We start from the raw sequence: 17500 nt of genomic DNA on the forward strand, positions 1-17500 counted from the left end.
GACATCCAGGGACCATAACCAACATCACATGTAGCCACAGCTAAGGACCACACAGCCAGACATCCAGGGACCATAACCAACATCACATGTAGCCACAGCTCTAGACAACTCAGCAGGACATCCAGGGACCATAACCAACATCACATGTAGCCACAGCTCTAGACCACTCAGCAGGACATCCAGGGACCATAACCAGCATCACATGTAGCCACAGCTAAGGACCATTCAGCAGGACATCCAGGGACCATAACCAACATCACATGTAGCCACAGCTAAGGACCACACAGCAGGACATCCAGGGACCATAACCAACATCACATGTAGCCACAGCTCTAGACCACTCAGCAGGACATCCAGGGACCATAACCAACATCACATGTAGCCACAGCTAAGGACCACACAGCAGGACATCCAGGGACCATAACCAGCATCACATGTAGCCACAGCTCCAGACCACTCAGCAGGACATCCAGGGACCATAACCAACATCACATGTAGCCACAGCTAAGGACCATTCAGCAGGACATCCAGGGACCATAACCAGTATCACATGTAGCCACAGCTAAGGACCACACAGCAGGACATCCAGGGACCATAACCAACATCACATGTAGCCACAGCTAAGGACCACACAGCAGGACATCCAGGGACCATAACCAGCATCACATGTAGCCACAGCTCTAGACCACTCAGCAGGACATCCAGGGACCATAACCAACATCACATGTAGCCACAGCTCTAGACCACTCAGCAGGACATCCAGGGACCATAACCAACATCACATGTAGCCACAACTAAGGACCATTCAGCAGGACATCCAGGGACCATAACCAACATCACACGTAGCCACAGCTAAGGACCATTCAGCAGGACATCCAGGGGCCATAACCAGCATCACATGTAGCCACAGCTAAGGACCATTCAGCAGGACATCCAGGGACCATAACCAACATCTTACATAACTAAAGCCTCAAGTCATACTCATAGGAATACCAATGCAAATATTGCCACTCCACTGTATATTGCAATGCATAAACAGGAGCAACTGCACTGGTCTGCACTGACTAGAAGTAGGCCCTTATGTCCATTGCACAGGCACCCAAGACCAGTGTGCTTTGCAAGCAGAAGTAATGAACATGTGTGTACACATGTAAAGTGTGTGTGTGTGTGTGTGTGTGTGTGTATCTGTGTGCCTGTTTGTGTCTGTTTTAGCATTCATAGTTGGTATTCCTCCTTGGTTTCATGTGTACTGTTTAGTGTCCAAGTTTCTCATTGTGTCTTTGTGCACATACATGGATGTGCAGCTATGCATTTTGTTAATGTGTGCACAGTGGCGTGCGCGTGTGTGCGCGCGATTGCGTGCATGCATGCATGTGTGTGTGTGTGTGTGTGTGTGTGTGTGTGTGTGTGTGTGTGTGTGTGTGTGTGTGTGTGTGTGTGTGTGTGTGTGTGTGTGTGTGTGTGTGTGCGCGCGCGCGTGTGCATGCATTCATGCGAGCATATATGTATGAGTTTGTGCCTATGTTGATGTAAGTGTGTGTGTGAAGATGTAAAACTGAACAGATCTATCCTGATTATGTTTCTGGTTGAGCATTCAAATATGTGCACTGACCACTTTTAGTTTTACCGACAAAATAGGCAGGACAAAAACACACACAAAATAACCATGTCTGTGAATATGTTTTATGTCCTCTTAATTTATGGACCAGTAGAAATAGCTCTGCAATACAACTTGCAAGGAAATTCCAACCTCAGCAAGTGTACAATGAATGAACAACTTGTCTACAAAGTCCTACAGTGTATCATTATCAAAAGACCCTAACTTTACACTGTTCACAGTTTTTTTCACTTTGCACACATGAATTTGATGAAATGCATTGATGTCACTCAGGTACTGTTGACATGACAACCAAGCACAGCTAATACTTAACATGTATCCAGAAGTAGAATGTACATAGTGCCTCATGATTGAAAGCCCACTTCCTGTTGATCTCTTGGTTCTATAACCCCTCTCCCCCCCCCCCCCTTTCCATCTCCAACCACCATTCTCATACACCCTTTCCTTTTTGTTTTAGTTCGGCTGATTGTGACCAATACATCATTTTAACAGCATTATGAAGTGGAGAAATGTTTATCTCAAACCATGAAAACATCTTTTCAGTTTTTCTCACTTCAGTTCTGAATAAGGCACAAACAAAAGTCATCATAATGTCAAGCAAATAAACCAAAACATATACATCATGGGCGTTTTCCAAGGTAAAGATTAAAAGAACCATGTGTGTATCTTTCAATGCATCATTATCAAGCAACGGTAAAACACCACACACACACACACACACACATTCTATACCAAGTTTATTCCAAGTTTCAGAAAAGTTCTGTCTTTGTCATGAACTTGATAAAGTAGAACTTTTTCTCATTAAGTAGAAATTCCTCTCTCATGAAGTAGGACTTTCTCTCTTGAAGAGAACAACAACAAGCAGTTCACTATCTAAACTGTCACCCTAGAACCACTAACAGGTCCAGAGAACTTGATTTCAGTTGACAGCAAGCAAACAATTATTAAGACCTTCGAAGACCCATCACACAATAACATAATATGCCTGTCTGTCTCCATATAACATAATAGGCCTGTCTGTCTCCAGCATCCAGGGAACACTGTATCAGAGGCACCAGTGATAGCCCAGCTTCCCTCCACATCACTAACCCACTGACACACTGCCTTACTTATCACCGATGACAAGGAGACCAGCTGCCAGGAACATGACACCCCCCTGTCAAAAATTTCCACTTTATACATAGTGCCAGCAGTTTTCTTGTGTTTTGTTATGTTATTCCTCTGTGTGGGCCAAACCTCTAGGTGCCATACATAATATTCATGACTTCCTCAAACCATGATTCTGAGGTGGTACCTTCTCATTGGGTAGAAATAATATTGTCAATCAACCCTGTCCTGTGGTTGTGCTATATATATATATATATATATATATATATATATATATATATATATATATATATATATATATATATAAAATCAATGAACCCTCTGCCTGTGGACCTATGGTCTCCTGGTGCTGTGCATATATATTATATAGTCAATATTAAGGATGTCATTTTCTCCATGCACAAAATAAATTGTATTAAACAAACCACTGATGTATGTGATCAATATATACTTCATACTGGTATACTACTGTTGCACTGCTGTGGTCCCAAAACATCTAGCCTAAAGTCAATGTGCATGGTCTTTAACACACACACACACACAATTTACTCAATTACATAAATTATGTGACCAGCAGTTTTTCTCCCCTGTCCTTAACTGGTATCATTATAACTGGTAAAAGTGAAAAAATGTTTTTACAGAAGAACGATCACAAAGACACATAATGATCAATACAAGTCTACAGGTACACAAACTACGTACAAGGTAACAATGCTAATAGTAATATTATCACATACACAAGGGGAACAGCAGCTGGTCAATTGTGATGTGCAAAGAAAATGCACACAGTCCTGTTAGTCTGAATATGAGGTGTTGGAGGAGAGGGAGGGGGAGCGTACAAAAATTGTTGGCTACTGACATGAAATACAGAACTCTTGATGTGGGTAAATTCTTCTGACCCACAGATAAAACCACACTGTCTGACTGTTGCATTGTGCAATATATTGTCTCTGTGTGTCTGCGTCAGTTTGCATGTTTGTGTGTGAGTATTCACGTGTGTGGGTGTACACAAGTTCACTTGACATGTCCCATTTTATTTAAATCATTTGCCTTCTATGTATCTGTCATTTCTATCTATTTTACTGCATTTACTTATTTGTTTATTTTGTTTATATATTTAATTTCACTTTATGTTAATCTTTCAAGCAATCCTAGGGTAGGCTCTCAGTCTCAAGGCCTGACTAGCAGGTTGGGTTTGTGCATCAGTCAGGCACATGAAGCAGGTAAGGTATACTGAGTAACAACTAACATATATCATAGATCAGTTCACATGCTTTAATACCTCCTTGACACTGAAACTGAAACATTACTCCTTTACTAATAAAAAAGAAAAATGGAATGTTACTCCACAGACAGATGTATGAGTATAAAAAGTATAATGACAAATAAAATTGAAATCATACAAATAAAGAAGTGTCTCAAACTAGATTCATAAATGAACAGTATACCCTACCTCTGTTTATACAGGCAATAGTATGATTAACATAATAATAATAAATACACTGAAATAGTTCCGAGGCTTTCACAAGTTAACTATAATTAAATGATTTTTAAATGAGTGATGCCAGTGTGTTGAATGTCATGCTTTATGTAAAAATATTCATTAATAACACAAATAACTGCAATTTATTCATTTTAAAATGAGTGATACCGATGAATCATTGAATGTCTTGTGTACTTTTGTGTTGTGTCCTAACAGCTGTTTTTGTTTACTTAATAAGTTAATAGCATATGATACTATTTTAGGTAATCTGACAGTCTTTACCATGTAACATGTCGCTTTGGGTGGCAGTGTACCAGTTCATGAATTGGATAGGTCCTACTCAAGTCAGTCCTCTTGTAATATTTCTACATATCTGCATAGTTCATTTCATCAAATTTAACATATCATACATGAGTCAATCCAGCTCTAATATTTCCAAACATATGCATAGTTCACTTCAAATTGTCAGTGTGGGTAGCCTTGTAGTATGGGCAAAAGTGATAACTTAAGTCAACATAGGCATATGTCAGCATGAGACTTAAAACTAATAAAAGTAATCAAGCTTCTTCATTAAAAAAAAAAAAAAAATACATGTATCACTTTTAGTTTTATCATGCCTTACTACCCCAACATACTTTTTTTTTTTTTATACATGTAGACAAAGATGTTGAAAGATTCTGACATTAGCAAAATAATGCTATATCACAGCTCTCACTACCAATACATGGTACGCAGCAGACACATTTTTCCCACACACCCACTGACACACTTCACAACACATTCCGAAAGCACGAACTGTGTATGAGCTACCCTCTCTCCCATAATTCAGCCAACCAGGCTGGTAGACACTACATGTAGACTGCATTTTTGTAGGGGAGAAAGGTAGTGCTGGAAAAAAGTGTTTTGTGTGTACTGGCATTACGTACGGTTGAGTGACAGCGCTTCTGGTGATTCATGCGCCAATCAAATCACCCACCACATACCAAAGATAAAATCCAAATTCAAACGAATGCTATGCATGCGTTCAGATCCTAATCGGGCATTGCTTGTTGTTGTTATAACATGTCAAAAGCTATAGACCAAACACAACAACACATCACTGTGTATGCAGAGCTCGAAAATGGGGGAAGGAGGGGGATGCAGAATTCGGAATCACACTTCTCTGCCAAATTTGTCGGTTCGACACCACACACATTACATTCGACCAATACAGAAACATGCACCATAGTTTAAAATACATAAATACTCACAGATTATTCTCGTATGCGACGTGCAAAGATCGCAATCACAAAGTTTTAAAACAAATGACGAAGTTTTCCTGCTTCTCAACGCCAGTTCCAGTGTCAAGGTCGATTGCCAAAGGGAAGTAACGCACTTGAGCGAAGCTATTCTACGATGCAGTTGCAATCCCCCATTTCAGTTGGGTCGGCCTCATTCGACGTGTGTATGTGCGCGGATATAAATATTATATATATAGATAGATTGATGGGTTCGTGGTATATGTGTGTGTGTTCGGGTGGTGGGGATGCACAAAGAGGCACGCTAACTTGTACTGCATGAAAATGTTAAACAGTATCAGTAGCTCAACATTTAACTGAATGAGAGGCGTCACTGCGTTCGGTCAAATCCATATACGCTACACCACATCTGCCAAGCAGATGCCTGACCACCAGCGTAACCCAACGCACTTAGTGAGGCCTTGAGAAAAAACACACAAAAAAACCCAGTCTTATCCAACAACTGATTTACCTGACCTACAATGATATTCAGTGCTGCCGCGTTGTACCGTACTGCCGGACTGCGGATAAACAACAAACGACGATTGTTCCAAACTTGTCGGATTTCATACATGAACAAGCAACAACAAAAAAATTAATAAATAAAATAAAAATAAACACAAAATGCGGACACAACAATATCTACTGACAAAGACCATTGGGGTGTGCCGGCCGCCGGTAAATAATAAATAAACGTAAACCGCACATGCAGCTGTAAGTTGGGGGAAATATTCACGGAGTTAACACGTTCTTCGGCAAAACGGTTACACTGGGACGCACACCATGACAGGGCGGGAGAAGAAGAAGAAGACATTACATAGCCCAGAAATGAGCAGGGAGGAACGGGGACTGACACTATGGAGCGAAAGGGACTAAGGCCGAGACAGACACGCTGACTGAGAGGGAAGAGAGATAGAGACAGAGAGAGACTGAGAGAGAGAGAGAGAGACTGAGAGAGCGGAGGGCAAAGAGGGGGTAGAGTAGAGAGAGGAGGGAGGGGAGAAGGAGGGAGAGAGAAAGAATGGGGAGAGGAAGAGATAGAGGGAAAGACTGAGAGGGGGTAGAGACATGGTGGGGAGAAAGAGGGGGGAGAGAGAGGAAGCCAGAGATCAACTGAGGCTGGGGGTTGGGGGGGGGGGGCAGGGGGCAGCGTGGGGGGGGGGGGACGGTGGAGAGGGGTAGTGAGAGAGAAAGGGAAACAGACAGACAGACACAGGCAAACAGATTCAGGTGGTTTATTCATTACCATAGCCTCCAACAGATGGATAAGGGATAATAACAATATTTTTGATGTCATCAGAACTATAGTAGGAAATTATGACATAATATTATCTCTTAAGTGAAAATGTCCTGTGCCTGTATCAGTCTGCTGTCTCTGTCCTCCACTCCCCCTCCCCTTCCCCTCACTCACCGCCTGTAACATGTCCTGTGCCTGTATCAGTCTGCTGTCTCTGTCCCCCCCCCCCCCCGTCCCCCCTTCCCCCTCCCCTCACCTACCGCCTGTAACATGTCCTGTGCCTGTATCAGTCTGCTGTCTCTGTCCCCCCCGTCCCCCTCCCCTCACTCACCGCCTGTAACATGTCCTGTGCCTGTATCAGTCTGCTGTCTCTGTCCCCCCCGTCCCCCCTTCCCCCTCCCCTCACCCACCGCCTGTAACATGTCCTGTGCCTGTATCAGTCTGCTGTCTCTGTGCCCCCCCCCCCCCCGTCCCCCTCCCCTCACCTACCGCCTGTAACATGTCCTGTGCCTGTATCAGTCTGCTGTCTCTGTCCCCCCCGTCCCCCCTTCCCCCTCCCCTCACCTACCGCCTGTAACATGTCCTGTGCCTGTATCAGTCTGCTGTCTCTGTCCCCCCCCGTCCCCCCTTCCCCCTCCCCTCACTCACCGCCTGTAACATGTCCTGTGCCTGTATCAGCCTGTTGTCTCTGCCCCCCCCCTTCCCCTTCCCCTCACTTACCGCCTGTAAAATGTCCTGTGCCTGTATCAGCCTGTTGTCTCTGCGCCCCCCCCCCCCTCCCCTTCCCCTCACTTACCGCCTGTAAAATGTCCTGTGCCTGTGTCAGCCTGTTGTCTCTGCCCCCCCCCCCTTCCCCTCACTTACCGCCTGTAACATGTCCTGTGCCTGTATCAGCCTGTTGTCTCTGCCCCCCCCCCCCTTTCCCCTCACTTACCGCCTGTAACATGTCCTGTGCCTGCATCAGCCTGTTGTCTCTGTCCTCCACCTGAAACTCCAGCTCCGCCATCTTCTCACTCTGTGCCTCCACCTGTTCCGTCAGCACGCTGACCTGAAATCAGGGACACGGCACCACCCTCACACAACCTGTAGATCTTTTGTTTCTTTGTTTGGTTACACATATACATGTTATATGAATGGCGTGAGGTTCGTCGGAACTATCCATTGCATGCATTTTTCAGTAGTTAAAGGCTGAAGGAAAAACGTGCATGCATAGATAGACAGACAGACACATACATCGGTAATGTATCACCAGCCACCCTCAGACAAACTGGTGCATCATCAACCACCGTCAGACAGTGCATCACCAACCAGCGTCAGACAAACCAGTGCATCACCAACCACCGTCAGACAGTGCATCACCAACCACCGTCAGACAAACCGGTGCGTAACCAACCAGCGTCAGACAAACCAGTGCATCACCAACCACCGTCAGACAGTGCATCACCAACCACCGTCAGACAAACCGGCGCATAACCAACCAGCGTCAGACAAACCAGTGCATCACCAACCACCGTCAGACAGTGCATCACCAACCACCGTCAGACAAACCGGTGCATAACCAACCAGCGTCAGACAAACCAGTGCATCACCAACAACCGTCAGACAGACCAGTGCATCACCAACCACCGTCAGACAAACCAGTGCATCACCAACCACCGTCAGACAAACCAGTGCATCAACCACCGTCAGACAAACCAGTGCATCATCAACCACCGTCAGACAAACCAGTGCATCACCAACCACCATCAGACAAACCAGTGCATCATCAACCACCATCAGACAAACCAGTGCATCATCAACCACCGTCAAACCAGTGCATCAACCACCGTCAGACAAACCAGTGCATCACCAACCACCGTCAGACAAACCAGTGCATCACCAACCACCGTGCTGTGTGGTGATAATGGCAGCAAATCACTGTCCTGCCTGTGGCTTCAGTCCTCAATGCCGTCAGCTAACCATTTTACCACTGTGCGCCCTGTGTTCGTATTGTGGTTATTTCTGTTACCACTGTCATTATTATCATAATCGTTATCACCAGTACTGTTATCAATGTTGATATAAATATTTGGGTACAATAATAGATGAAAAACTCAGTTTTACACCCAGCACACATCACATCGAAAAGAAATGCCAGTCTCGCGTAAGTGTGTGAGTATCTGTAAAGAGATCTGTATCTATGCCAGTGTGTGTGCGCGCAGCATGTGTGTGTGTGGGGAGGCAGAGGGGGAGGAGGCGAGGAGGGGAAGGGGGAGGTTTTTGTGTGTGTGTGTGTGTGTGTGTGTGTGTGTGTGTGTGTGTGTGTGTGTGTGAACTCAGAACTCATTTAATTGTCGTAAAACCATCATAGGAATTATGGACACTATAAACTAAACACAACAAGCAAACAAAAAGTAAAAGCAATAAGTTGTGAGCACATGCAGGATATTCCATAAGACATAGTTATGGACTGCGAACTTTAAAGCATTCATATATGTATTTTGCCAGTTATGGACACTATAAACTAAACACAACAAGCAAACAAAAAGTAAAAGCAATAAGTTGTGAGCACATGCAGGATATTCCATAAGACATAGTTATGGACTGCGAACTTTAAAGCATTCATATATGTATTTTGCCAGTTCTGGTTGGAAATAATTTTGTGGCAACAGAGAACTCGGCCTTTGGATTATTGTATTGCCAGTGCCATCTGGCCAATGATTCGAAGACTGGGAATTAACTGTCACAAGTAGGCGAGACCTCAAGTCAGAGTACACACTACACTTGTCCAGAAAATGCAGTTCATCCTCTATAACTCCACATGATTTACATAGCCGGTCTTTCCTAGTTACGTTGTAGTGACGTCCACGCTCAATTTCAAGTTCATGTGCACTTATTCGCAATCGCCATAGTGCTCCTCTGTGTTTAGTATTTTTGCAGCTGATCAGGTAAGGTTGTAATGTATAAGTATTTGCAATTTTGTAATAAAAGGAGAGCCTTGAAATGGTCTCGTTCTTTCTGCTGTTCCAATATTGAACATATTTATCCTGTAGTTTATTCAAGACTGAATATTTTAGTCGCTTAATGCTGAGTGTGCCTTGGTTCTCCCACACGTGGGAGAATCCAATTGAAACCAGTATCTTTTTGATAAAAAGCCAAGGAACTTTTTCCAATGAATCCATCGATAACATATCATCATATGCTTGCCTCAAATAGCTATCTTCTTTTGATTCTATGATGTGTACCCAAAATGAGATGACCTGACACACTGCGGTCAGAGAAATGGGGTATCTGCCCAGCTCTGCCAGGACTGGTAACTTAATTGATCTTTTGTGTACGCCCATTAAGCTCCTACAGAAGTTGACATGTACATTTTCTGATGGGCATCTTGCGGAGAGAAAGGCATCAAATTGGTTGAACAGCATAGAGGGCGTGGAGAAGTTTGTCGTAGTTTGATTGAATGGAAACCACACCTCAGCGCCGTAACTGACAATTGGGGTGACTAAAATGTCAAACAGTTGCGTCATTACATCCATTTTTACTTCTTTCCCTCGCACACTGCGTATCAGAGCATGCGCTGCTTTATGTCCTTGTTTGGCTAAGTGGTCTTCAGCAAGGTGAAAATTTCCACTCTTATGAAAAATAACTCCCAAGTATTTATATCTATCCGTCGTTTCGATGCAGTTATCACCACATGAAAAGAGCACTGGTATTTTGGGGTCGTTTTTTGTGAAAATTACGACTTTTGTTTTGTCCCTGTTGATTTTAAGTCCCCATTGCAGACAGTATTCATGTAGTTGGTCTAGTTTGTTTTGTAGTCCTACTTTTGTTGTCGAGAGCATCACAATGTCATCCGCATATAACAGATAAGGGATCTGAGTCTTGGTTGTTTCATTGATGTATGGTGAGGTGTCATCGTGTATATATTCTCTTATGTCATTAATGAAAATATTGAATAGCGTGGGGCTAACAACATTTCCCTGAAGCACTCCTTTTTTTAACTGCGATAGAATCTGTCAACCCGTCGTTTGATTTACCACATACAGTTGAATTTTGGTACATCTCTTTTATAATGTGGAAACATTTTCCATTTATCCCAATTTTGTTTAGTTTCAAAAGAAGTGCATCATGCCATATATTGTCAAATGTCCTATTAAAATCAACAAAACAGCTGTAGAGACGCCCATTTCTTTTATTTATGGTGTTGTCAATTATCTTTTTCAGGATGAATATGTGATCAGTGGTTGTAGAATGCCTTCTGAAACCAGCCTGCTCTTTTATTAGTAACTCGTTTTGTTCTAGATATGTTTCAATTCTTCTGTTGATAACTTGACAAAACAGTTTCCCAAAGGTGCTGTTGAGTGTTATACCCCGATAATTGTTAGGATTGGTTGGGTCTCCACTTTTAAAGATAGGAACATTTATTCCGTCTTTCCACTGACTGGGATAAATACCAGTCTGAAATATGGCATTGAATAACTTGCATACAGTAGCACTGATGCTGGACATGCTTGCTTTGAGCATTTCGCTTGTAATTCCGTCTTTACCGGGGGCTTTATTGGTCTTGAGACTCTTTACGGCTCGCATTATTTCAGTCATCGTAAAAGGATTGTCCAGGACAAACACTGGCATAGTCTGTTTTATTCTATCAAGTTCTTTTTGTACGTGTTCTTTCCTAGCTTTATCAACGGGTACTGTGTGTGTGTGTGACTGACCTGTAACCCCAGGCTCTGTTTCTCTGCCTCCAGTTTTCTCAGTTTGTCCTCCACGCTCTCCGGCAGGTAGCCGCTGGCCTGAAACAGCACCACGCCATGCTTGAAGGGCTGGGGTGAAATAACATCAAAATAGATAGAAAAAAAAGAAGAAATGAAGTGAATGAAAGAACAGAAAATGAAACTTTGACGGGTGCAATAGCCGAGTGGTTTAAGCGTTGGACTTTGAATCTGAGGGTCCCGGGTTCGAATCTCGGTAACGGCGCCTGGTGGGTAAAGGATGGGGATTTTTCTGATCTCCCAGGTCAACATATGTGCAGACTCGCAAGTGCCTGAACCCCTTTCGTGTGTATACGCTAGCAGAAGATCAAATACGCACGTTAAAGATCCTGTAATCCATGTCAACGTTGGTTGGGTTATGGAAACAGGAACATACCCAGCACGAACACCCCCGCAAACGGAGTATAACTGCCTACGTGGTGGGATAAAAACGGTCATACACGTAAAAGCCCACTCGTGTACATACGAGTGAACGTGGGAGTTCCAGCCCACGAACGAATAAGAAGAAGAAACAAAAAACAGACTGTTTCCCTTTGGTATTACTCCATTGCACTACTGTTTGTGGCAGGTAAGGGCTGGCCAAACACAGCTCCACACGGATACCTTGGAGTAGACGGCGGGGGTAAGGTGTGTGTGGGGGTTGGGGGGGTTAAAAAATAATGAGAGAATAAATGACTGGCACAAAAGCATTTATTGATTGATTTGCTAAACAATTCTAAATATCGATCAATTGATATAGACTTTTTTGACTATCTGAATGACTCATTAAAACAAAAAGAAAAATGAACATGTAAACAAACATTTCTTGTACTAAGAATAAGATAAATACTAGCAAAAAGCGGTGAATACAACATTGAAAAACGAAGTCATAAACAAATAAATAAGCGTGTAAATGAATAAACTACTGATATACAAAGTAATACAAAAGCAAGCAAAAAAGTAAATAAATAAGCATATAAATAAGCAAATTAGTAAATAAACATGAAATCAACACACAAAGAAACAAACAAATAAATTAATGGATAAATAAATAAACAATGAAAAAACGGAAATGAGAGACACATAATTATCTCCTTCTTTACCCCAGCTAAACACACCTTTTTTTTTCTTTAAGTATTTCTGGATGCAGTGTGTATTTTACCCCAGCTAAACACACCTTTTTTTTTTTCTTTAAGTATTTCTGGATGCAGTGTGTATTTTACCCCAGCTAAACACACCTTTTTTTCTTTAAGTATTTCTGGATGCAGTGTGTATTTTACACCACGAACAATGTCTACACTTTACACGATAAATAAAATGATTCCACCTTGACTAATGTGTACGGTTTATATTACCCGAAAAAATAAGGTATACACCTCTCAGAGGCACCCATTGGGCTGGCTGACATGCAGTGTGGTGTGGTGGACAGAACGGGTTCACAACAGGTGTGATATACACCTCTCAGAGGCACCCATTGGGCTGGGTGGCATGCAGTGTGGTGTGGTGGACGGAACGGGTTCACAACAGGTGTGATATACACCTCTCAGAGACACCCATTGGGCTGGCTGACATGCAGTGTGGTGTGGTGGACAGAACGGGTTCACAAGAGGTGTGATATACACCTCTCAGAGACACTCATTGGGCTGGCTGACATGCAGTGTGGTGTGGTGGACAGAACGGGTTCACAACAGGTGTGATATACAGCTCTCAGAGGCACCCATTGGGCTGGCTGACATGCAGTGTGGTGTGGTGGACAGAACGGGTTCACAACAGGTGTGATATACACCTCTCAGAGGCACCCATTGGGCTGGATGACATGCAGTGTGGTGTGGTGGACAGAACGGGTTCACAACAGGTGTGATATACACCTCTCAGAGGCACCCATTGGGCTGGATGACATGCAGTGTGGTGTGGTGGACAGAACGGGTTCACAACAGGTGTGATATACACCTCTCAGAGGCACCCATTGGGCTGGATGACATGCAGTGTGGTGTGGTGGACAGAACGGGTTCACAACAGGTGTGATATACACCTCTCAGAGACACCCATTGGGCTGGGTGGCATGCAGTGTGGTGTGGTGGACGGAACGGGTTCACAACAGGTGTGATATACACCTCTCAGAGACACCCATTGGGCTGGGTGGCATGCAGTGTGGTGTGGTGGACAGAACGGGTTCACAACAGGTGTGATATACAGCTCTCAGAGGCACCCATTGGGCTGGGTGGCATGCAGTGTGGTGTGGTGGACGGAACGGGTTCACAACAGGTGTGATATACACCTCAGAGACACCCATTGGGCTGGGTGACATGAGAGAGAGAGAGAGAGAGAGAGAGAGAGAGAGAGAGAGAGAGTGTGTGTGTGTGTGTGTGTGTGTGTGTGTGCGTTTGTATGCGTGCGCGCGTGTGTATAGCGTGCAGTGATGTTGACATTTTGCCAACGACCGTTCTTTTTATTCTTCTTTTTAAATTATATATATTTTTAATGAACAAACAGTAAAAGGTGGAGCAGAATCGCAATGAATTCAGACTCATTTCCTGTCATCATGCTCTGCATCAACAACCATCGGTACTGAACAAAAATTATTTCCTTATCATTAGTTGCAGCATAAAATGAAAAGAAAAAGGGAAGGGTAGAGAAAGAAAGAAACAACTGAACAACGAGAGAAGGAAAAACAGAAATAAAGAAATAAAAATACAAAAAGAAAGAAGACAAATGACAGCAAACTACAACTTCATTATTTTGTTTACAGCCAATTGGCTTGTCCGTGCATTGCACAATCTGTAATGTTTGGTTCTTCACAACGCTCAAGGCAACACGAGGACAGAACCTTAGTACCGCCCCCTCCCCCTTCCTGTTCCAGTCCCCCTCCTCTCTCTCCCCTTCCGTGTTCATAACGATTGTGACAGTCATATCAAGGCAACACGAGGACAGAACCTTAGTACCGCCCCCTCCCCCTTCCTGTTCCACCTCCCTCCTCCCTCTCCCTTTCCGTGTTCATAACGATTGTGACAGTCTGTCAAAGTGATCCTAACGATGTGACACGGTCATATCAATGTTTAGCTGCAACGTCCCAAGTTGATTTCCATGTTGAAACGGGCATGACCGTTTCGCCAAATGCCTGGCTCACAAAGCCTTGAGCAGTGATTACGCCGATTGTCAATTAACACGTGCACAAAAAAAGGCATTGATTGTATTTGGAGAGTGGGAGGAAGGCGCGGCGGTGGGGGTGGGGGTGGGGGGCGGGGTGCGAGGAGGTGCGAGGGAGTTCAGGGCTAGGGAATTAGGGTGAGGGTGGAGGGTTGAAATAAGGGGTAATGTATGTGTGTGTGTGTGGGGGGGGGGGGCGCGTACCCGTGCGCTCGTGCGTGCGTCTGAACGTGTGTTTGAATGAGTATGCGCGTGCCTGTGTGCGTGCACGTGTGTGGAGAGGGGATGTGAGAGGTGTGTGGAGAGGGGATGTGAGAGGTGTGTGTGTGTGTCCGTTCTGGGTAGTGCGTGATCACCCACTGCGTTACACGTTCACGTAACGTGTGACACGGTGATGATTATAATGAGGATACTACTGCTGCTACTACCACTACAACTACTATTAAAAATGATAATAACGATGATGATGGTGACGATGATGTAATTCATACAAGAGTCATAAGGGAGTTGCACTATCTAACTCAACACGCACACACACGCACATACACGCACACGCACACACACACACACAGAGGAGAGGGGAGACATACAGATAGGTAAAGAGACAGACACGCAGACAGACAGAGAAACACACAGATATGGAGATGGGGGAGTATGGGGGGGCGGGGGGGGGGGGGAGAGAGACAGATAGACAGGGAGAGAGAGATAGACGGACAGACAGACAGAGACAGGCAGACAGACAGAGAGACAGAGTGAGACAGAGACAGAGATAGACATGCAGAGACAGAGACAAAGACAGACATGCAGACGGAAAGAAAGGGCTAAAGATAAGAGAGAGCTGGGGGAAAGGTGAGGGGAGAGAGCTGGGGGAAAGGTGAGGGGAGAGAGAGCTGGGGGAAAGGTGGGGGGAGAGAGAGCTGGGGGAAAGGTGGGGGGAGAGAGCTGGGGGAAAGGTGAGGGGAGAGAGAGCTGGGGGAAAGGTGAGCTGAGAGAGAGCTGGGGGAAAGGTGGGGGGAGAGAGCTGGGGGAAAGGTGAGGGGAGAGAGCTGGGGGAAAGGTGAGGGGAGAGAGAGCTGGGGGAAAGGTGAGCTGAGAGAGAGCTGGGGGAAAGGTGAGCTGAGAGAGAGCTGGGGGAAAGGTGAGGGGAGAGAGAGCTGGGGGAAAGGTGAGGTGAGGGGAGAGAGAGCTGGGGGAAAGGTGAGGGGAGAGAGAGCTGGGGGAAAGGTGAGGGGAGAGAGAGCTGGGGGAAAGGTTAGGGGAGAGAGAGTAAAGAGAGGGATGGTGGGGGGGAGAGAGAACTGGGGGAAAGGTGAGCTGAGAGAGAGTAAAGAGAGGGATGGTGGGGGAGACAGGGAAGTGGCGGGAGGATGGGGTGGAGGTAGGAGGGGAGGGGGAGGTGGGGAGGTGGGGGACTGACAAATTGAGAACAACGTCCAAACTGACAGGCCATGTAGATCTGAACACAGCATGCGGCGTTACCATCCGTTCAATCTCTTGCTGTATAGGGCACGGACACAAGGTACACAACTTCAAGTCAGTGCTGCTTACGCTACCGATTCAGCTAGCACACAGGTAAATAAAAGGTACACTGGAATAAACCCAGACACTTCCTCAAAAAAGGAAGCGCCGGGCCTGTCCTTATACCGATCATTTGACATGTGCACACAGCAACAATGACAGAAGAAATGACTTAAGTTGTGTACCTTGTGAATGGAGAGAGTTACCATGCACTCTTTACTATTTGTTAATCATTTCATCTCCCGGCCTCATTATTTGTTAATTATCAGTAATACTTTCGCGGACTATACTGTTCTTTTAATTAAAAGCAGGGCAACATAAAATGAAGTTGATATATATCTCATCTTCAACCCTACTTCTGCACAGAGGGAAATTTAACTCAACCTCAGTATGTGTCCTATAAAGATAGTGATGTTGAGCAATTTTTGACAAACTAAATCTAAATCTTGCCATAATGAGCTTTAAATGTTCGTCAAAACTCATTTACAGATGTAAGTTTTCACTTTATGTATAGTACAAAATGTTACATACATTTCAAACCGGTCGCTGTTTTCGATATGACAGTTCCGTTCCTGCCACCTGCATACAGTAAATCTTTCTATTAAATTAAGAGAGAAAATGATGGATTTCCTGGACACCGTAATTCATCGATGCATATTCAAAACCATATTGGTATTTGCATCGTTTTACGCACGGTGGCCGTCTATTATTGATTCTCGTTTACCTCTATCAATATAGAATACAAAGTATCATATAATTCATGTAAATTGGATATATGATCTATTTGTTTCTCCAGATACCAGCTCACAGGACGTTCGCAATTCAATCCCCAAAACTTTTATAAAAAGCAAACATGGGTAATTGTTTTTTGGTGTTTTTTTGTTTTGTTTTTTGTTGTTGTTGTTGGGTTGTTGTTGTTTTTTGGGGTTTTTTTTTCTTTTTTTCTTTCTTTCTTTTTTGTTGTTCTTTTGTTTTTTTGTGGGTTTTTTCCAGTTCTTTTTCAAAATGGCATGTGCCTGTTGTAGTATCAAAGCCAGAGAGAGAGAGAGAAGTAGACAACGCAGGTTAAGTGATCGTCTGTATTTCGGTAAGAAGAAGGAAGAACTGGAGGAGGAGAAGAAGAAGACAAGGAAGAAGAAGAAGACAAGAAAGACGAAGAAGACGAAGACCAGGGGTTATCCAGCGCGGCAGCACCTCAGAGTTGGCGTCGCACAACAAAACACTTTAATTCCGTGTTGCTTATTACACAAAGGGAAATGAGGTTTGTGCTACTGCAGACAGGTTAACTAGCGCTCCCATGCACGGCAAGAAAAAAATGGCGCTAAGTATCATGTGATATTCATGTTGTACATAGTAATTTCGTATTTACATGTTGTTCTTCCA

The 17500-nt window shown here is 44.2% G+C and overlaps 1 protein-coding gene across 7 annotated transcripts in view; it reads right to left on the reverse strand.

Moving 5' to 3' along the window:
- The window catches only part of LOC143286676 (liprin-beta-1-like), a 258254-nt gene that overhangs the window by 179649 nt on the left and 61105 nt on the right, over positions 1 to 17500 (reverse strand). For 5 of the 7 annotated variants that reach the window (XM_076594315.1, XM_076594314.1, XM_076594320.1 and 2 more), the window contains exons 2-3: positions 11417 to 11494; positions 7657 to 7770 (exon numbers count right to left, since the gene is read on the reverse strand). In XM_076594315.1, the coding sequence (XP_076450430.1) occupies positions 7657 to 7770; positions 11417 to 11494 (192 nt within the window). Of the gene's footprint in view, positions 1 to 5458; positions 5560 to 6896; positions 6915 to 7656; positions 7771 to 11416; positions 11495 to 17500 lie in introns of those variants that run through there. The other 2 variants (XM_076594322.1, XM_076594323.1) reach the window with 2 other exon arrangements.

Source organism: Babylonia areolata, chromosome 10 (assembly GCF_041734735.1).
Source record: "Babylonia areolata isolate BAREFJ2019XMU chromosome 10, ASM4173473v1, whole genome shotgun sequence".
Classification (NCBI taxonomy): Eukaryota; Metazoa; Mollusca; class Gastropoda; order Neogastropoda; family Buccinidae; genus Babylonia; species Babylonia areolata.